General features: G+C 42.3%; 1 protein-coding gene across 1 annotated transcript in view; it reads right to left on the bottom strand.

The window, feature by feature from the left end:
- PTPRN2 (protein tyrosine phosphatase receptor type N2) overlaps positions 1-22,314 on the bottom strand; it is a 970,322-nt gene that overhangs the window by 57,170 nt on the left and 890,838 nt on the right. The window contains exon 15 of the mRNA XM_054021089.1: positions 3,220-3,367. Within this exon, the coding sequence (XP_053877064.1) occupies positions 3,220-3,367 (148 nt within the window). The remainder of the gene's footprint in view (positions 1-3,219; positions 3,368-22,314) is intronic.

Here is a 22,314-nt window from a genome sequence, read left to right as displayed (position 1 = left end):
GTCTGGTGATGAAATGGAAGAAGTCCCATTTACTCCCAAGAAAGCTCCCAGGGTAAGTTATGGACATGTTTTCTTAAGAGTTTATGCCTATGTTTGCTTTCAGGTGGCATCGAGTGTTGGCAATGAGCCCATTATGTTCATATGTGTTTGTTGACACACCAAAGCCTCCAGAAACCGCTAGTCACTCTCCAAAAACATATTCAGCAATTATGGACATCTGTTCTTTGTGGAGACAATAACGGTAAATAGTGACTGGTGCAACTTCTGTTGACTAATAATTTTGCTAGGAACTGTGTACTGATTAAGTTCAAAGCAGAGTAGAAGCAGCAGCAGAAAAAGGCAGGAAGGAGGAGAAAGAAAGAAGAGAAAGAAACCTGGAGAGGACCCACAAGAAAGTTAGAAAGATGAAAAAGGGAACAGGGTGGACAGCTATGAAAGGAACTATAAAAGTGAGAGAGAAGATACAACTACTAAAGCTATGCTAAACATCAGACTAGTTCTTTGCATTTACTATTATTCTGGCCAGATCAGAAACGACATGTGACAACGAGACGTGCGAGATGGGAAAGTTGAGGAAAGGAAAGCTCAATAACCTGGGGGTCTGCAAAGGAGAAAACATCTCACACACACACTTTTAGCTGGTGCTATATAAAATTAGGTGTCTTTATCTAACTTAGGTACTGATATAGCCCACCACAGCAATGCACAATCTTCTATGTATTTATTATCCTCACAACATCGTGGTGAGTTAGGGAAATTCCCCATTATTTTTTATATGGGGAAGTGAGGCAGAGAGAGATTAAGTGACATGCCCAAGGTCATACAGGAAATCTGTGGTAAAGCAGGAATTGAACCAATATCTCCCAAGTCCCATACTGGTGTCCTAACCACTGGACAAGCCTTCCCCATGCTTCATTTGTGATTTTTTTTGCCACACTTATATATACACGTAAAACACTGTATTGAACTGTGGAACTTGTGAACTGTTGAAAAATAAAAACTAAACAGCTTGAAGATTATGTAAAGCTACACATGATCCTACTTTGCACTTAGTTCACTTGATATTAGCCAAAGGTTAACTTTTCTCGCATTTGTATTGAAATCTAGTTAATTTATTTCACAGTACCATTCGTGCAAGGTACGCAAGGACAACATGCATGGTAGAGAATTCATAGAAACCATTATTTTACCAAAAAATTTACTTACTAAATGGGTCATTTATTTTTAAAAAGGGTATATAGTTTTCCATACGAATATATAACCATCAACCGATCAAAATGTAACCATTGAAGTTCTGGCTCACATTTCTTCACCCATCACTGAAATACCTCTTTTTAACACAGCACAGCAACAATGTTACAATTTAGGAAAGAACGTGAAGCTTACTCTGTCCAATTCAGACTACTAGGGGAACATCAAGTACATTACTAGGCAGAATGCAATTTCCAACATTTACATTTTCCCAGGAAACGGGGTTTTAGCACTCTTATTTTTGCAAAAATACTATGGGATCTTTATTGGACTAAAATACCTCCATTTTAAATCTCAGCCAAATTGTCACCTCTCCACAGCACAGTATCCCCTACTACCATACAGGATTAGTTCAGCTTGGACTCAAAGGGAAGAGTCACCTGCAGAACAACCAATATCTTTTCTGGGAGCATCTATGCTTTCCTTGGCAGCCTTCCACTGAACTGCTAACCAGGGATGATCCATCTTAGTTTATGAGATGGGATAGATCGCAGCTTACAATGGAATGACTGCAAGTCCATACTCACAAGTACAATTTAAGAAGATTCATTTTGAGCAGGATCTGTTAACAAGAGTGATAAACTGCTCCATGCTATGTCAGCAAATATTTTTTTCCTATTAGCACTTAAAAGGATGCAAAAGTCTTGCAATTCTTTAGCTCTGGTGGATAAAGTTACTTTGCCAGAACTTGGTGCTTATTACTGTACTTCTGAGATAGAAACTTTTCAATAGACTTGATTCCAAAGCCCACTGAAATCTTGAATTTTATTTCAGTGGGCTTTGGGTCAGCTCCACACAGTCACCAAAGCGAATTGATAGTGCAAAATTGACTATTCTCCACTCTGTATTCTTCTGGTTTATGTACTCTTAGGAAAGATAGTGTTGGGAAGGGAACCTTGATCATAACCAAGCAGAATTAAAGGGCTTCCCAAGCTGCCATGCACTGAAGGGCTAAGTTAAGTAGTAATGTGGCGCTAGCAACCCTTCTGCTCTAATCCTGGCTCTGACTCAATGTGTTACCTGTCTCCATTTCCCCAACTGTACAACGTACACTTGCAGCTGTCATAGGGAAAATTAATGTTTTAAGAGCACTTAAAAAAATTAAATGGTTTATGGTATCTGCCAAACCACATAGCTGGATTGCAGGCACTCTTTGAAATAAAGCTGCCATTGCAGCTGTGGGTCCTGACTGTTCTTGGTTTAGGTTTTGTTCCACTGGTTATTTAATAAAAATTGTGGTCAAATTTCTCTGTTTTTGGGGCTCAACATTTAGCAAATAATGTTAGTTAGAGCCAGTGGTGTAATCTAGTAGAAAATACATACAGTAGATATGCTGCTGGTATTTCTACTCACAAAGACGGCCTTTTACATAAAAAACCCAACAGATTCTAGGAATACAAATATTGGCCACTTTCAGCCTTGTTTTTCGTCCTAAGCCTAACAGAGAACAGCGGCCAGCTCCTAAGCTTTTCCAATTAAGCCTATCGGGGCTCACTCACTACAGCTGAGTATCTGATGAACAGATTACTCCGGCTCTCGTTACAAACTGCTGGTATTACTGCTTTGAATTAACAGGATACCAGCTCATCTAAAGCCAAGCCAAGCTTATTTGTACTGAATAACCATAACTGCTGATCGTGCACAGAAACTGCATGACAATGTTTGAAAAGCATGCTGGGTGTTGATTCACATGGTAGAGCACTTGCTGTCACTGTTCTGAAGTGTCGTGTGATATAGCTATACATTTTTCAAGTAAAACATAAGGAGACAAGTCAAATGTCTGACAGGACAAACAGGCTGCATATCAAGCAAATGTTGAAAGCTGTGATTTTCTTTTAGATAGAAACAAACACTGATTTGCATAATGCTTTGCCCTTCACATATAGCTCTGATAATGCTTTACCAAAAGGTGGTAAGGAGAACATCAAGGAATTAATATATATTCACTCCAATTTCAAGGGTACATACACGTTACGACACTTTGAGACCGATTCTTCTGGACATTCTCCTCCTTCTGGGCAATGGTCATAGCATTGGGTTCAGCTTGATAAGCACAAAGGGCCTCCCACTCTTTCTCCAGACGATTTTTATTCTTCAGATGGTCTTCCATGTAGGACTGAAATGAAAAGAACATACCATCAGGCACCATTTTATATACAGATTAGCAATGTACTATCCAAATACAGGTCTGAGCTAAAAGAATTTATATACTGTATTTGGGGTCGAAAGTAAAACTGGACCAAATGTAAGGTGGTGCTTACAAAGCCAGAAACCAGGGGTGGTTCAGATCCTGCTCCAATTTTCCAAACTCTCAAAGTTCCAGGGGACTGAATAGGGGAGAAATGGAGACTGCAGATAAGATGCCTCAGTTTGGCTTATCTGTAGGGGCAGGGAAGAAGTAAAAACGACAGGAATTCTGAACCATGTTTGAATAGAGGTGATGATACACAAAAAGGTCTTACAGTTAAATCACTGATTTATAATGTTGTTTAAACTCAATTGTGACACACAAAATATGAATGTCAAAACAGTGCTTTAGCTTTGCTTTAGCTTTGCTTAGATGAAATGCTTTTAGACACCCCCTCTAGCCCCAGCCATGGAACATCAACCACAAGCTATTTCCTCTTCAATACCTAGAAAAGTGCATAGGTCCCTTTTAACCTCAGATCAAGGTAGGGTGACCAGACAGCAAATGTGAAAAATCGGAACAGATGGTGGGGGGTAATAGGGCCTATATAAGAAAAAGACCCAAAAATCAGGACATCTGGTCACTCTAGATCAAGGAATAGAAGAGAAGCTTATGTCCATTATTCAAACAATTATTTAACATAGGACGATCCCATGCAAGAATGTGTGCTCTTCCAGGCAGGGGCCATGTCTTACCCTATAAAGTGTTGGAGCACTCACAAGGTGTAACGAACTTGCAGCATTTACAGACATAGCTGTTAAGAAGAGTATAAAATTGTTGGCCAAACAACATTTTTGTGATACTACATCATAAAATGCCTCTTCCTGCCTTGGTGAGGTATAGAGGGGAAAGGTGGCTGATTGGATTGTCTGGGAAGAGCTGAGTCCAGGGGAGTGGGAGAGAGGGCATCCCCTCTGACACCTGGACTCTTGCCTGGTGCCTTCCACTCACTCTGCCTCCCATGCCCACCCACTGACCAGTTGAGAGGAGGTGAGGAAGCAGACTGGCTCCAGCAAGCCCTCTCTCCTCCCTTCATGCACTCCCAGGCACTCAGCAGACATCTTGCTGCTGAAAGCTTCCTCACAGGCCATGCCCTCTACGAGGGGTAGCTGTCAGAACTGGGTTTTCAAGCTTGCTGAGGGTCTGGGCAGATGATCTTTTACAGATTGGAATTTTTTCTCTCTCTGCACTAGACTGGCGAGATGCCCAGTGTTCTTTCATTCCTTGCAGCATCCATAAGCCTCCAAGATGCTGTGAGAAAGGGGGTAGGGGAGGGAACGCAGCCACCACTGGATATATTGCTACTCGTGCCCTGAGGGAAGATTTCTTCCTGACCCCAAAAGGGATCTGGATAAGGGACAGTACCATTCTAAAAAGTGACAAAGAGTCCTTTGGCACCTTATAGACTAACAGACGTATTGGAGCATAAGCTTTCATAAGTGAATACCCACTTCATAGATTCAAGGACTGGAAGGGACCTCGAGAGGTCATCGAGTCCAGTCCCCTGCCCTCATGGCAGGACCAAATACTGTCTAGACCATCCCGGATAGACATTTATCTAACCTACTCTTAAATATCTCCAGAGATGGAGATTCCACAACCTCCCTAGGCAATTTATTCCAGTGTTTAACCACCCTGACAGTTAGGAACTTTTTCCTAATGTCCAATCTAAACCTCCCTTGCTGCAGTTTAAGCCCATTGCTTCTTGTTCTATCCTTAGAGGCTAAGGTGAACAAGTTTTCTCCCTCCTCCTTATGACATCCTTTTAGATACCTGAAAACTACTATCATGTCCCCTCTCAGTCTTCTCTTTTCCAGACTAAACAAACCCAATTCTTTCAGCCTTCCTTCATAGGTCATGTTCTCAAGACCTTTAATCATTCTTGTTGCTCTTCTTTGGACTCTCTCCAATTTCTCCACATCTTTCTTGAAATGCAGTGCCCAGAACTGGATACAATACTCCAGCTGAGGCCTAACCAGCGCAGAGTAGAGCAGAACGACTTCTCGTGTCTTGCTCACAACACACCTGTTAATGCATCCCAGAATCATGTTTGCTTTTTTTGCAATAGCATCACACTGTTGACTCATATTTAGCTTGTGGTCCACTATAACCCCTAGATCCCTTTCTGCCATACTCCTTCCTAGACAGTCTCTTTCCATTCTGTATGTGTGAAACTGATTGTTCCTTCCTAAGTGGAGCATTTTGCATTTGTCTTTGTAAACTTCATCCTGTTTACCTCAGACCATTTCTCCAATTTGTCCAGATCATTTTGAATTATGACCCTATCCTCCAAAGCAGTTGCAATCCCTCCCAGTTAGGTATCATCTGCAAACTTAATAAGCATACTTTCTATGCCAATATCTAAGTTGTTGATGAAGATCTTGAACGGAGCCGGTCCCAAAACAGACCCCTGCAGAACCCCACTTGTTATACCTTTCCAGCAGGATTGGGAACCATTAATAACTACTCTCTGAGTACGGTTATCCAGCTAGTTATGCACCCACCTTATAGTAGCCCCATCTAAGTTGTATTTGCCTAGTTTATCGATAAGAATATCATGCGAGACCATATCAAAGGCCTTAGTAAAGTCTAGGTATACCACATCCACCACTTCTCCCTTCATCGGATGCATCCACAAAAGCTTATGCTCCAATACGTCTGTAGTCTATAAGGTGCCACAGGACTCTCTGTCGCTTTTTACAGATCCAGACAAACACAGCTACCCCTCTGATACCAAAGGAGATTGTGACAATAAAATGTGAATAAATAGTGTTGCAAATTGTGGCTGGCATCCAGTGCACACAGAAGGCTTTGAGAGGCCAGCTCTGGGGTAAGCCCAATCACTGTACCCAGATTGGTGGACCCTGTTCTCCATTAGCTTGTGAGGTATGGGAAGGTCTTAAGTTTTGCAGACTTAGTTATTCCTGTCTACACTCTCATTCCTCCTCATGGGAAGAGAGATAAGGGTTTGGCATTAGGCTGACTCATGAATTTGGTAGTAGGAGTTTGGTGAAAGGTAGCCAACAATTATTCCTTTAAGTCTGCACTAGATCCAATTAATACCTTGTAATTTTGAGGGTGGGAGAGATCAGTCCCTCCCTTTAATAGTAAAGTTAACAAAATTATGACCTGCTACTTTAAATCCACATGTCTACATCTTTATTTTCCTGTATCTCCTCTTCAATCATAATAAGCACTAAAATACTTGGGGAAGCTGAAGGAGAAACTGAGGTTTGAAGAGGTTAAATGACACGCTAAAGGTCATGAAGGAAGTTTGGGACAGAGTCATAAAAGAATCCAGAATGCCTCATTTTGAATCATACTTCAAGATCATCATTCCTTAAAGCCCTTTGTTTGCAGTCAAGGCAGACCATTTTTTATTGTTTGCTTTTCCAAGCACCTACTAACATAGTTAATTCCACTGTGACACTTGCCTACAAATAATTGCCTGGAACGATTTCCCAAAAAGCATTCAAATAGAGTTTCCGTTCCTCAAAAATATTTTATGAAGACAATCCATACTATGTCACATGCTCACTTCAAAACATATTCCAAGGGAGAGAGGTTATCATGCCCTTTCCGCATGTTTTGCAGAAAGATATCATAGGCTTTAAAACTGTCTTCTGCCAAATGCAAGCTTTGCTAAAATTACCATCTCATCATGTTTCCTATAGAACAAGCAAAGCAGGATACTATTCTCTCTTGCAAATCAAACTAGGTTTGTCAGTAAAGAAAGGGTGTCTGACACACAGCCTTGTTTTTTGCAAAACACATGTGTCCCCCCGGGGGTGGGGCTGGGGAGTGGAAATCAACCCACCAATACTGAAAAGCAAATATATCAGGATATTTGTAGAAAAGAAAAGAAAAAGATTCAGGTGTACCTTAAATGTCATTGAAACATATTAGACTGAGAGAGATTTTTGGAGAGACAGAGAAATAGTAGTGGCTTAGAAACACAAGATACCTATACCTGTTGTGTCTAATGTGCCTGAGACAGGGTGAGGAAAATGGCATTTATGTTGCTAAGCAAAAATTATTCCTCTTAAAGGAAAGTTGGCACATATGGAAAAAAAATAAAAGTGAGAGAGTGGTACTATACAGGAATCAGGATACAACAGAATCAAGATTTTTGGTATTGGAGATGGGACATCTGGTCACCCTAATTTTAGACGGACAGTTCCGATATTTGGGGCTTTGTCTTATATAGGTGCCTATTACACTCCCCCGCCCGTCCCGATTTTTCACACTTGCTGTCTGGTCACCCTAATTGGAGAGCTGTTTATTATGAGATGGTCAAAGAGCAGACGACAATGACAATAATTTCTGAGGACAACCAATAGTATCTTCAAATTTTAAACCACAGTCCTGCAATCTGATTCACAGGGGCAGGCCCTACACCTGTGAAAAAGTCCCACTAACATCAGTGGGACTCTGTACAGACTAAAGGTCCCTTTGATCAGATTCCTAAAATGAGGCCTTAGGTAATACATAGTTTCCACCACCATCCTACCCAGGGCGTTTCCAGTCGCTTCTATTTGTCACCTCAAAGATATCATTTTCCTTTCATTGTTTACATTCTCTGTAAATAGCCGAGTATAGAACAGTTAAGGTTCTTGGTTTTTCAGATGTGTGTGAATTTTTTTTTTTTTTTAATTTTTAAAGGAATAACTTCCTATTCCAGACAAATCTTAATTTTTGCTGACACTTGCCTGTAAACCTTAAGTGAAAATAAAAATGAATTAGGAGAAAATGCACTCAAAACCTTGCCTCTAACAAAGACTGCTGTCTCTCAAATCAAAATCAACACTTAACTTAGTTCAAACTGATCAGAGCAACACAAACCATTTTCAGTGTAGAGCACCAAGAATTATGAGATGTTTGAATGGCTATAGCCAGATGTGAGGGGGGTCTCTCTGTTCAGGCTGACCTACTAGTTAAAAACAATTGTGCAAGCAAATGCATTAAAATACATTTTAAAGAAAGAACGGGGGGAAAATTAAAAAAAAAAATAGGAACAGCTTCAACCACTCAGAAATCAAGAAACTCTGTCATAATTAAGCCACGTACTTTAATTTATGGTCCCTTAAAGCAAACCCCATTCCCCACTGCATTTGGCTAGACAGGAACCTAGACAGGATATTCTGAAACATCCTCATGGGAATTCCTGGGAGTATGCTACACTCACTGGTGTGCTTCTGATATTTCTGTCTACTCAAATCCACTCACTAATTAGGATATTTTCGTGAGACATTCTGCAATGCTTGCCTGGCACAATGGAAGTTCATTAACTGCACATCAAACACACACACTGTTTCGCAGTTCCAGAGTAGCACACAAGAGAGAGGGAGGTTGTCACCATTATTTTAATGTTACTCAAAGCCGTATGTACACAGGCAGTGACTGATCTCACCAAGATGCCCACTTCTAGATCTATCCTCAGCACTGAGCCTGCAATCCTGAGTGCTGTGCTGTTGTCTACAGTGTTGCGTGGAAGCCCAGATTCAAGTCTCCTTGGGCAGTTAAGCTTCATGAGGTTTTCACTTTCCTCAAGCAGAGAGGGGCCCAGTGATGCTGCGCATTCATTTGTAGCACAGCTTACACTTTCCCATCTATGTCCAGATGAGCTGTTCTTGCCACTGAGCATTCTGCAGATGGAGAACAGAGGCACAGAAGACTAAGTAACTTGACCAAGCTCACACAGGAACTTTGTGGTCAAGTGACGCACCCAGTGCCCACGGTGGGTGCAACGTGTTCTTAAATCAATTAATAGCCTATTTTGTAATCAGCAAGGACATGCCATTTCAAAGTCTCCGTGTACTACATTAGGATTCTGCCAGGGTATAAGAAAGCTGTCCTTAGGGAAGGACAGAGAATTAGCACACTTGGTGGTTGTCTTGTGGCCCATACTAAGACAGATTGCAAGTTCCTGAAAATGGGCAAGTAGCCAACACCTAAAGGTATGGTTGGGGCTTGGTAAGGACTTCCTGCCTGGTTTGTATTTGGTTAACCTGATTCTTATAATAGAATAGCAGTTAATTTGATACCACACCACTTGTCTGTTTTTATTTAAGGCCTTGCATTTGTGGTAAGTGTTTTGTGGATAAATTAAGATCGACAAACCTGAAACTAATAGTACTGATGTATCTCCAAATACACTGTCTGTCTACATGTAGTATGGCCACCGTCTGCTTTCAAAGCACCTATTTTGTTCATGGCTGTTCAGCAGTTACAAAAGGCAATTATTTTTGGCAAAACACTTGCTGTACTGATCATTGCTTAGAAAAACACTCCTTTGATGCATTCCATCATGAACAAGGAGGCCTCTTCCAGTAAAAGATCAGCAACTTTAATATGATGGATCTTGGCAGGTTTAATCTAATTTCAAATGTCAGCTGTGAAGGGTGGATTGAATATTATCTTAATCCTTGTGACCAGTGACCACATAAATCCACACCTTACTCCTGATGAGGTGAAATCCATTGCCCTCAAAGTCCAAGTTGCTTTTTACAAAGACAGTGCAAGGAAATCAAAATAAGGATTTGACATGCGAGCGCTTCAGAGTGGCGTAGATTGTACGAACCCCCTCCCTGTTGCAATACCTCCCTTGATAGGAAGCAGGGAACTCATAGAGCCCTGCATCCTTGTCAGGCACAGGGTTTAACACCTCTCTTCCAAGAAAAAGTGCAGCACATCATCACAGACTCCATGGACTCCCCAAGATCTGCTGGGTGCCAAGAGCCATACAGAGCTCAGCAGCTGCTCTGGTGCGGCTCCTTGGATGGCATCCCTCATCCCAAGAACTCCACTATAGGCAGGAGAGCCCTGACATGGGCTGGGCTAAGGCAGAAATGTCATATGCCCTCTCACTGCATTACATTTCCGGAAAAACCACTTCAGGTGTAACTTAGATGTGCACTGCCACCTCAGCCCCCTGAAGTCTGCCCACTTCCTGGCTCCTCCTCTCTACATCAGAACCACACAGCACTTTCTGCAGTGCCCAGAGGAAGAGGGAGAACATGCTGGCGTCAAAGTGGCGGATCCTGTTTCCACACAGAAAGTTTAGGGAGAAATGCAGATGGGACCCTCTCCATGCCAATCATAAGGGCTTGGTGTTTTCGGGATGCTGTCATTTGTCTCCTAAATGGGAATTTAGATACAAGAGAATTGGCTCTGTACATTATATTGCATCTGAAATGTCACAATAAACACTGAAGGGCCCTTCTTGCAGCAGCTCATTTGCTGTTTCCTCTTGTTCTTTCCAATTTGACCCTGAGATACATTTTTTTTTAAATAGGAATTTTCCCTTTTGTTATTACCGCATGGTTTCAAGCCTTGTTTTGTACATTGTGCTGGCACAGTACATCCCATCCCACCATCATCCCATAGCTTCTTTCCATCCAGTCTCTTGGTCTATTTTTCTTCATATATCCCTTTGCTGCTTCTTACACCAATGTATTTCTCCTCTTTAAGGAGTAATTCTGTTTTACTTTCACATGTCATATGCTTTTTTCATCATTTTTCTGCTTTACTATTTACTCCATAGTGGTGTCAGGGTAGAATTCTTTCCTCCTGCCTGCAGCTCCCAGAATTACAGAAGTCAGAGATGTAAAAAGACCTAACCTAGCAGTTCCCAGACTGTGGGTCGCAACCCAAAATGGTCACGGTCATGCCACCAGCAGATAGAGTCGCGGAGATCCCTACTTGTGCGGACAATGCCATTTTGCTCCACACAGCGTGACCTCACATGTATGGTGTGAGCAAGGTCACGATTCGTAGAGGATGCCATTTCGCTCTACAAAATGGCATCCCCTGCACAATGTGACCTCGCATGCACTATATGTAAGAGGTCACACTGTGTGGAAGACACCATTTCATAGAGCAAAATGGCATCTTCCATGCTGTTTGGGGTCCCGGCAGGAAATACTTGATTAAAATGGGGTTGTGGTGGCAAAACGTTTGGGAACCCCTGGCCTAGTCGATCATCCAGTGCCTGTCCCTTCAATGCAGGATTGTTCCCTGTACTTCAGTTGCCAAGCCTAGTTTTAAACATCCAACATCTGATAGCTTAAAACAGCTCACTATCAGGAAATTCTCTGACTTTCCACCTAAATCGTCTTTTTCCTAGTTCCATTCCATATGTACTAGTTGGATCTCTTTCTATTAACAAAAGGTCCAATTCAGCAAGCTGGTACCATGCAAGGAGCAATTGTCGGACTGAACCCTAAAGAATTCTTCTCTTTCTTGGAATTTACATCCTTTGAATGTATGATGACTTATCTAGCCCCATAGTTAGCTACCACACAGCCAGGTGGGGCATACTATTTAACCTTTACATTATATATTGATCTCTCCAGTTCTGTGATCATTTTTTTTTGTCCACTTCTGTCCTCTTTCTAGTTCGTAACTAGTATTTGGGAAATGTGGTACCCTGAATTGAACACAACATTCCTGGGGAGGTAAGGATCCTATTAGAAGGGACTATTCGTTTCTTGCTTTTGCATATGCAGCCCTCCACTGGACTGGTCTTGCTTACTTTACAAACTTACATCTAATTTGCTGTCCAGTGTAGCCCTTATATTTCTTGCAGCCTTCTCTCTCTCACCGAGTATATGTCCTTTACAATCATTTTCCCTTACATGTATTCCTGTTTCATCCTTATGCTGGTTTGTGAGCCAGTGGAGCCATGCAGATCATAGGCCCCCACTGGTCACAACTCACCATGTATTTAAGATGAATTTCATTTTATCTGGTGTCTAGGTTTTCAGTCCAGCTACATGCTTTGGTACTATTGCCCCATCCTCGTCAGTGTTCGCAACACCTCCTAATTTAGTCCCACTTGCAAATGTCACTAAAAAGCCATTCCCTCCCACTTCCAGATCATAAATTAAGATGTTAAATAAAACGGCACCGAACACCAATCCTGGTGGTACTTTGCTAGATACCACCTCTATATATTGCTGTTTATCATTACTCCATGTGTACCACCCGTTAGCGTTTCAATCCATGACAGTCCACTAAAATAATTCAAATTAAGCTTTCAATTAACATTTCATGAGACAGTTTCAATGCTTTATTAAAATCTAAATCTATTACATCTACCATTTTCATTCCACCTACTGATTTATTCTATTTTAAAAAAAGCAATCAAGTTTGTTCAGGCAAGATTTATTCTTTATTAAACCTAAGCAGATTCTGACTTATGGTGCAGTTTCTCTCTCGGAGGGATGGTGGGAGATTTTCAAACACACACAAAGAACAATTAGGCACCTAATTCCCCCCCCCCCACTCTGAACCTCAAGAAATCAATGGGAACCGAACATTTAACTCCCTTTTGTCTCTTTGAAACTCTCCTCTACTTAGTGATTTCTGCTTTTAATATTTGTTCCACTATTTTCTAGTGATAGAGTCTGGATGTAAGGAATGGCAATAGCGATCACTTCTCTCCTCCTAGAGAAACAATGTTTGCTTTTCTCTAAATATTTTGGTGCCTCCACTGTTGTCCATGGTACAATAAATCCTGTAGCTAATTTCCTTAAAACCTCAGTATGCATAGTATTCAGACCATAATTTTAATAATTATAAGAAAGTCTCATTTTTAAAGGAGCTTCCTTGTTTACTAAAGCTCTGATTGTTGCTGAGAGACCTGTGTGTCCATATGGAGCCCAAATGACTTTACTGGAATTTGAGCAGAAGCAGGCACTATCCATGGAGCTCTGTTGAAGTCATGGGTCTCCCTATGTGCACATGGGTCTGCTCATGCACATCAGATTGCAGGACTGGGGCCTAACTATGCAAATTTCTGTTCCACATTTCTCAGTGAAGACAAGACTTTAAAAACAAATATTTTAAGTCATTTTAACTATTGCCCACCCTCATCTAACTTTTTTTCCTATACTGATATATTGTGAAAGTCCTCCCTTCCCCATCAAAATAATAATCACTAATTCAGCATTAAAGATATTCATGCTGCTCAGATCCTACAAAATTACAGTAACTTGGCGTCTGTAGGGCTTGCCACATTTGCATATTAGAGTCTGCACGCTTCTGCTAGAAAGCCAAGCTGCAGACATTATCGGGTATGTGATACGGATTCCCATTTTTCAGTTTAGGTGGGAAAGCAGGGGGAATTTATTGGGCCTTATGTGCCCTCTGAATAGACACTGGGGCTACCAAAAAAAAAAAAAAAAATCTATTAAAACAACAGTAGAGACCCAGCAGCTCATCATCTGTGTCTCACCGGTGAGCTCACCTTTAGAAACAAATTCAGTAAATTAACAGTCACAAAACCTCATGTGCCTTGCAACAAATGGGGGGAAATCCTAGCTCCATTGATGTTAATTGTAAAACTCCTATTTAATTTCAATGGAGCCAGAATTTCACCCATACATTACATTACCTATCCATTTCACACAACCATCTATACCCCTCCCTCTTTCCCTTGTACTAGAGAGAGAGAGAGAGTGAGAGCGCAAGCGCACGTGCCTGGAGCACTGGGCCTGGTGCAAGACCAGAGGCCTGAACCAGACGCTGTAAAACAAAGTCAAACCATGTATTAAAGCAGATGCTTACAAGTTCACTGTCCAGTACATACACTTGGCAAAGTTGTTGCTAGAACTAGGGGTCACCAAATTAAATTAATAGGCAGCAGGCTTAAAACAAAACAAAACAAAAAAAGCAAGTATTTCTTCACACAACATACAGTCAACCTGTGGAACTCTTTGCCAGAGGAGGTTGTGAAGGCCAAAAGTATAACAGGGTTCAAAAAAGAACTAGATAAGTTCATGGAGGATAGGTCCCTCAATGGCTATTAGCCAGGATGGACTGGGATGGTTTGCCAGAAGTTGGTAATGAGCAACAGGGCATGGAACACTTAATGATTAACTGTTCTGTTCATTCCCTCTGGGGCACCTGGCATTGGCCACTGTCAGAAGACAGGATGCTGGACTAGATGGACCTTTGGTCTAACCCAGTATGGCCGTTCTTATGTAGTGTACTAGGCACCAGATATTTACATAAATGTATTTCAGCTAGTACAGATACATCCTAATCTAGTACAAGATAAGATGGTTTGACAAAACAATGAAAAAGGATGTCATGAAATACGTATGGTGGTGTGTAAATTGTGTATGTGAGTTGTTTGTCTCAGCCTATATATGTCAGGGTACTTTGCTTGAATTCTTTGTTCGGCCGAGGGGGCAGCGGAAAGTCCTACCACTGACTGAGCTGTTCCTTGCCACAGGGCACTCATATGTTCGCGTACCTATAACCATGGATTCAGGGCACTAGGACTGTCTTGCCAGCAATAAATCTGGCCGAATGCCTTAGTCACTGAACCGTGCCTGTGGTCTCTCTTTATGAGTAACATTGAAGACTGCGGAATAAGCGGGCTGCGCTATCTTCTCCAAGGACAGAAGCACTGAGCAGCCTAAACAGTGTTACTGCAGTAACGACATTCCATCCTTCAGCACTTAAGAGCACTGAGTAGTATTACGAGGTTTGCTGAATCAGCTATCTGCAAAGAGCTAGACAGCATACTGAAAGAACACACACATGCAAGGCAACTGACAACATCCCGGCCCTAAGATCTGATAGTTTAAACTGTGTTTCCACTGTGGTCACAAATGAAAATCTACGTACAATAGATAGGGCCCTACCAAATTCAGAGTCCATTTTGGTCAATTTCATGGTCATAGGATTTTTAAAATAGTAAATTTCATGGTGTTGTAACTATAGGGGTCCTGACCCAACTCTGAAGGCAGCAGTGCAGAAGTAAGGGTGGCATGGTACGGTATTGCCACCCTTACTTCTGCACTGCTGCCAGTGGGGTGCTGCCTTCAGAACTGGGTGCCTGGCTAGCAGCCATCACACTCCAGCCACCCAGCTCTGAAGGCAGCACAGAAGTAAGGATAGCAATACCGCAACCCTTCTTAAATAACCTTGTGATACCCCCCACACAATCCTCTTTTGAGTCAGGACCCCACTTTGAGAAACGCTGGTCTCCCCCGTGAAATCTGTATAGTATAAGGTAAAAGTACACAAAAGACCAGATTTCACGGGCTGTGACACATTTTTCACGGCCGTGAATTTGGTAGGGCCCTAACAATAGGAAGAAAGGGGGGTTTTGTACATCATCTGAATCTTCACAAACTACGCTGAGTGAGATATTTTTCTCTTCAACATTTAAGAAATATGAGCACAATACTGTGCTTTAGTTTAATTTTGCTCAGACTTCTCAATATCTGATCATAATTGGAAGAAAAAGGACAGTTTTTGAAGTAGTACGTATGCCTGTTAATTCGGCCTGGCAAAACTATCAAGAAAATTTACCAGTGCAGGCACAGAACACCCTGAATATGATGGATGGGGATTACAAAAACAAAACAAAAGCAAAGAAATAATTCTCTTGGGCAACTACTCACCCTAGGTGGAAGAATTTTAATAGACTGTTTTAACAAGATTACATGATTAGTAAATAAATTCTAATTTCTATTGTGGTAACACTAAACAATAAAAATTGGCACCTTGTACTTTAGATTTTATATTTATAAAAGCAAAGATTTTTGTAAATGACAGTGCGCAGTGGAACTGTACTCAGACAGCACAATATTGCTATAGCATGTTATATAATATAATTTTAAAGATCACCCCTAGGATCTCTAGGGAAAACTCATCTTTGTACTGAACAGCACATTACAGAATCTGCCAAACTAAACTACACAATACAACTTTTAGAATAATGTTTATTCACAAGGACGTTAAATGACAACCTGTGTTCTATTTACCTAAATTAATATACCCTTGATGCAGTGGATATCACTACCTCCCCCACTCTTAATGCTTTGATAATAGAGTTTTGTAACGTGTAAAAGGATTATTTCAATCCAATCACCAGGTGCTGGGATCAGTGTGTGTCAGACAAACACTTGCTAATCCTTTTTCTTACAGCTCCCAGCTGCCAAAGGTGCTCAGTGAAATCCAAATGAAATAGTAGGATACAACCTGCATGGACTGAGGCAGATTTTCAGCTCTGTTGAAACTCCTGAAAATTACATGTTATCCTGACCATTGTTAAAGGCTGAAATGATGGGGTCAGTAGGCTTTTTTTAAAAGCTAAATAAGAAAATGAATACTGAAGTACTTCCACTACCTAAAATGTAATGTATGGCAAACAAACTCTGTTTATAATCTCTTCTCAGATTACCTGCTAGTAGTGGTGTTTGCTAGGTCTTAAAACCACCCCCAACCCACATACAGCTATCAAATTATGCCTATAAAGTTTCATCCCTACAATTACTGTGCTTTAAACAAACCTTCAACAATAGGGAGAAGATGATTACCAAAAAGGCATACAATACTCTGTTACAAATTTTGCATTTCTGTAGCTCCTTCCATCCACCTATCTGAAAGCACTCCCAGCACTCCTGCAAGGGAGGCAAATATTACTGCCATTTTACACATGGAAAACGAAAGGGCAGAAGCACTGAAGTCAATTTCATAAAAATTTCATAATGGAGATATCCCATCTCCTAGAACTGGAAGGGACCTTGAAAGGTCATCGAGTCTAGCCCCCTGCCTTCACTAGCAGGACCAAGTAGTGATTTTGCCCCAGATCCCTAAGTGGCCCCCTCAAGGATTGAACTCACAACCCTGGGTTTAGCAGGCCAATGCTCAAACCACTGAGCTATTCCCCCACAGTAATTGCCCAAGGTCACAGCCTATCATACGGCTGAAAAAAGAACTTCCATCTCTTGACTCACAGTCTTGGGCCTTAACCTTCCTTTCATGACTGTTCATAACAGGTCTAAAACTAGCATTAATGAATACATTTGATGCCACTGTAGTAATTAATTAGGAATTCGGTGTTTGGGGTTTTTAAAAGATAAAGGATTAGAGTTGCTGGTGAAGTCAATAATGTAACATAATGTAATTTAACACAACTGTTATATTCTACTTATACATGAAATTCCAGGTTAGATACTGGAGGGACAAAGGATGAATTAGCTCTAAATCATTTTTTATTTTTTCTACACCTCCCTACGCTGGCTCTTGGTAATAGAGATTTAAAATAAATGAAGAGGGCTATTTTCAAAAAATTGTGAAATCAGATAATTTAGCTGCATGTTGCGATTTCACCATATTTGACATATTAGAATTAGGATATGCACAAAACTTAAAAAAAAATTATTTAAAGTCAACTCTGCACAATGGGAAGAGACACCAAGAATGGATGCTGTTAAATTATTCACGAGTGGTGTTGCTATGAGCTTTCAGTAGCTTTGCTAAAAAAGCAAAATCACTAACCATACAGTTATATCAAAATTAGCAGATGTCACTAATTAAAAAAATATATAAACCAAACCACCACCTCATCACTGGCAGAGTTATAATTTCAAATATATGTGCCAGAATTGTACCCCCAAAAGCTCAGAATTGCTTGCCTGCTCTGGTGCACAATTGCACTTCTACATACACTTTCCATTCTTTTTTTAGAAGAATTTTTAAAGATGATCCATTTTGCTTGCTTCTGTTTTCCACTAATGATCTGCACATCAAACAATAAATGCAAGATGCAAGTGTGATTTACTAACATTTCCACGTGGGAGTGTTGTGTGCCTAAATGAGAGCTTTAAAGATATTAGACACCTACTTACTAATTAAGAACACAAAAATAAAAGCCACACCTCAAGGCCCATTAACACAATTATGCATCGAAGTTTGGGTTCCCTATTGGATACTATATTTGCAAATTATAGCCTTAATTATCTTTTTCAAAGCACTAAGACATCCATTTACTATACACAGAAAATTACTGATGAATAAATATTTGGTTCTAAAAATGTTCAGTCTCAAAAATGTGCGTCTATTGTGTTGTTGAGTTCTACAAAGATAAAGAGACCAGGGAAACCCTAACCAACCATGACAAAAGACATCAAACAGATGCAACATATACATTGACTTGTAGATGTGGGGCCAAACTATGGCCCTGCTAGCAGTTGGCCATCTTGTGGGGGGCGGGAACATTATGTCTACAGACATAATGCATAGTACAAAGCACAGTGTGCAGCAATGCTTACTACACGTCAAAGAAGGCAGCCAATTCTTTTCTGAGACCAACCATGCCACATCAAGAAAACATTAAAAAACAGACCACTTATGAAAGACAAGAGAACAAGTTATAAAAATGGATGATGGGACAGTGTTATATAAATACATATGTTACATGCATACACATTCACATCTCTCTCTCTCTCTCTCTCTGTACACACAGAAGCACATATGTAAGGGAGAAAAAAGGGGCAGAGGGATGGAGGGCAAAAATCAGCCCTTTCATGGGAACCTGCACAAGACCCATGACCAGGAAACTCTGGCCACCAAGGCTTCTCCCCATTAAACCCTGGATTTCAGGATCACGATGAAAAAATTCCATGGATCTTGGGACATCCACATTACTTTCCCAGTAGTGCTGGTTCTCTTGGTAGCAACAGACAAGAGCTTCCAGGCCAGCTGCTCACACTCTTGTTGCAGTTTGTGGATTTCAATAGTGCATGGTCTAGACTTGAGATGAGAATGCAGGAACTACGGGGCAAAGAGCAAATTAAGGGGAACACAGGGAAAATAATGTGACATGGGGAGAGAAAGAGAATTCAACAACAGCAAACATGGCTTAATGGAAAAGAGACAGGATTCTGATGAAAGCAGATGCTGCTTTCTAAAGAAAGAGAATTACAGAAATGAAGAAAACAGACACGTGATAAACCAAGAAAATGGTATGCAGAGTGAAGAAGAGACTCTTAGGAGCATAAACAACATTTGCTCATATTTTATTGCTTTCCCCTGGCAAATGTCTCTTTTCACACTCTAAGTTGGGAGAAAAGGATAGGAGAGCTGTTCTGAGCACTTGGTAAATTCTGCAGCTAAGTAGCTGGAGAAAACATAGATAACCTAACATTCACAGTATTGATAATAGCTGAGGGTCTGGCAGCCCCCAGACTCAGCATATTTGTGGAACTGCCCCTTGAAAAAGGGGATTTGTCTGCACAAACCGAAATGCAAACAAATGGGCACCATTCTAACTGTGACAGTGTTGGCTAATGGTGGCCTAAACACTACCATTTTGGCTTAAAAGAGTCTTTCAGTTTGGAGACTGCCACAAATGTCTTTTAACCATTCTGTAATCCAAGTAACAAATACTTTACTTCTAGATAAAGAGACCAGTGCTAAATCATCTCTCAAAACAACTAAATATGAATAGACTAGCAAATCTACTAACAGAACTCCCCTATGTTTTCACATGTTATCACGTAGGTTGGGTGGAGAGAGACAAAAGGAAAAAAAAAAAAAACAGTTAAAACACTCCACCCAAGGGCCTGATCCAATGTCTAGTGAAGTCAGTGAGAAGGCCCCAATTAACTTCAATATTAATGCCTCATCCGGTGAAAAAAAATCTATTTGAAGAGCAAGTATTCTGAAGCAGAGCTGATCAAAAAATGGATTTTCTGTCCTCTGAAATCTGACCCATGAAAAATTTTGATATAAAGATAGATACACACACACAAATTGGGACAGACACCTTTTTTTTTTATGAAACAAAATTCTAGAAAAAAAAATCATTCAGGTCAATCAGAATATTTATTTAGATACATTCTAAACATTGTTTTAATTTGGACCATTGTAATTTTTTTAAATGAATGTAAAATAAATTTCAAAACAAAAAGGTGTGTCAAAATGAAAAACTGAATCTTTCCAATCTGAAAATGTCCAAATGGGATTTCAAAACTTTTTTCCAATTTTTCTTTAAATAAAATTCCATTGAAATTGATACGATTGCATGCAAAATTTCAGTTTAGTTGAAACATCACTTAAAGTGGCAAACACGGTTTCAATGAAAATTTTTCGGCCAGCTCTATTCCCAAACTGTATTTTATTAATCTACATCTGAGACAATCCAGGCCTTAATCCTCTCGGGACAAGGGCCTGCACAGATCCATACACTGCACAGAGTTCTGTTTACTCCAATAGTACTCACATGGATACATGTGGATGAATCTCCTTTTGCAGGACTAGAGAATCAAACAGTTCATATTTCAAAGTAACTAACATTTTGGTCTCAGTCTATCTGAACTGATGCTTTCATCTGCTACTAATTTTCTTCCTGGTAATAAAGAACATTGCTTGATTGCAGGGAGGAAGGATACACTACTGTTTTGCACTAGACAAACAGCTTGTACATCTATACTGAAATCATGGGGTATGACTTCACATACCCAAGCTAGCTAGATCAGTACCAGAGCACTGAAGTTGTAGCAGCACGTACACTTCAGCTAGGGTTGCCAACTCTGACTGAAGCTATTCCGGGAGATTTCCACCCCCCGCAATATGACAAAATGTCATTTTCTTAAAATATCCTATTAAAATCTCCTGGATTGCTTTCAGTAGTCACCGGGAGACCAATGCTGATTCCAGGAGACTCCAGGCCAGTTCTGGTGGGTTGGCAATACGGTGACCAGACGTCCCGATTTTATCGGGACTGTCCTGATATTTCCTTGTTTGTCCCGCGTCCCGACCGACATGCGGTCGGGACACTGGACAAACAAGGAAATGCCCCGGAGCCTGGAAGTGCTCGCACCCCCCCCGCCCCGACTCCGCTCCCTCTTCCCCCGATTGGCTCCCTCCCCAAATCCCCGCCTCTTCCCCGGGCTCACCATTCCTCCTCCCTCCACAAGCGCTGGAGGGAGGCCCGGGAGACGCAGGGGAAGCGCGGGGCCGGGGTGAGTGAGAGTCCGGCCTGGCCCCGAGCAGGCAGGACTCAGTTGGGTGGTTGGGAGAGGAGGGGGGCGGCCCACGGGGCCAGGCGGCGGCTGTTGTTGTCCCCCCGGGCAGCGGGACTCGGGAGCAGCCGCTTCTGCAGCTCCCACTGCCGCGGGGGAGGAAGCGGCCATGGCGCTCCGCGGCTGCGGTGCCTCCGAACCCCCCGAGCCGGGGCTTGCTGCGGGGACCCAGCAGCGCGTACGCTGGGCCCAGCCCCTGGCCAGTCGCGTCTGGGCTGCTGCCCAGCTGGTGCTATCCCGCGGCGGCCCTGGGGCGGAGGCATCGGCCGCCCAGCCCCGTTCGTTCCCCTGCGGGACGGGGTGTCTGGGGCCTGCTGCCCCCACTCCGGGGCCGCCGCGGGATAGCACCAGCTGGGCAGCAGCCCAGACGCGACTGGCCAGGGGCTGGGCCCAGCGTACGCGCTGCTGGGTCCCCGCAGCAAGCCCCGGCTCGGGGGGCTCGGGGGCGCCAGAGCTGCAGCCGAGCGCCATGGCCGCTTCCTGCCCCCGCGGCAGTGGGAGCTGCAGCAGCGGCTGCTCCCGAGTCCTGCTGGCCGGGGGTGAGAACAGCCGCCGCCTGGCCCCGCGGGCCGCCCCCCTCCTCTCCCAACCACCCAACTGAGTCCTGCCTGCTCGGGACCAGGCCGGACTGTTACTCACCCCGGCCCCGCGCTTCCCCTGAGTCTCCCGGGCCTCCCTCCAGCGCTTGCGGAGGAAGGTTTTTTTTTTTTTTTTTTGGCCCCGCCCCCCGCCACGCCTCCCCCTCCCCCCGCGTCCCGATATTTGTCTTGCGTGATCTGGTCACCCTAGTTGGCAACCCTAACTTCAGCATGGGCTAGCCCTGGGGATAATTACCCAGGGTTCTAGGCAAGCTTGTATAACCCACACCACAGTGTGCGTTGCTGCAGATTCGCTGATCTAGTACCCATGCTAGTTAGATTACAGTTAGCTTCCGCATATCCACACGTGGGGATAGATTCACAAAGACATTTAGGGGTTGCAGTACTGAGCCTCTCCACCCCTACCTTTTAGGCACATGGAAAAATCACTGGGATTCACAAAGCCTAA

The sequence above is a fragment of the Malaclemys terrapin genome, chromosome 2 (assembly GCF_027887155.1).
Source record: "Malaclemys terrapin pileata isolate rMalTer1 chromosome 2, rMalTer1.hap1, whole genome shotgun sequence".
In the NCBI taxonomy this organism is placed as follows: domain Eukaryota; kingdom Metazoa; phylum Chordata; order Testudines; family Emydidae; genus Malaclemys; species Malaclemys terrapin.
Note: the sequence above shows the minus strand (reverse complement) of the source record. Positions and strands in the feature narration are given on the sequence as shown.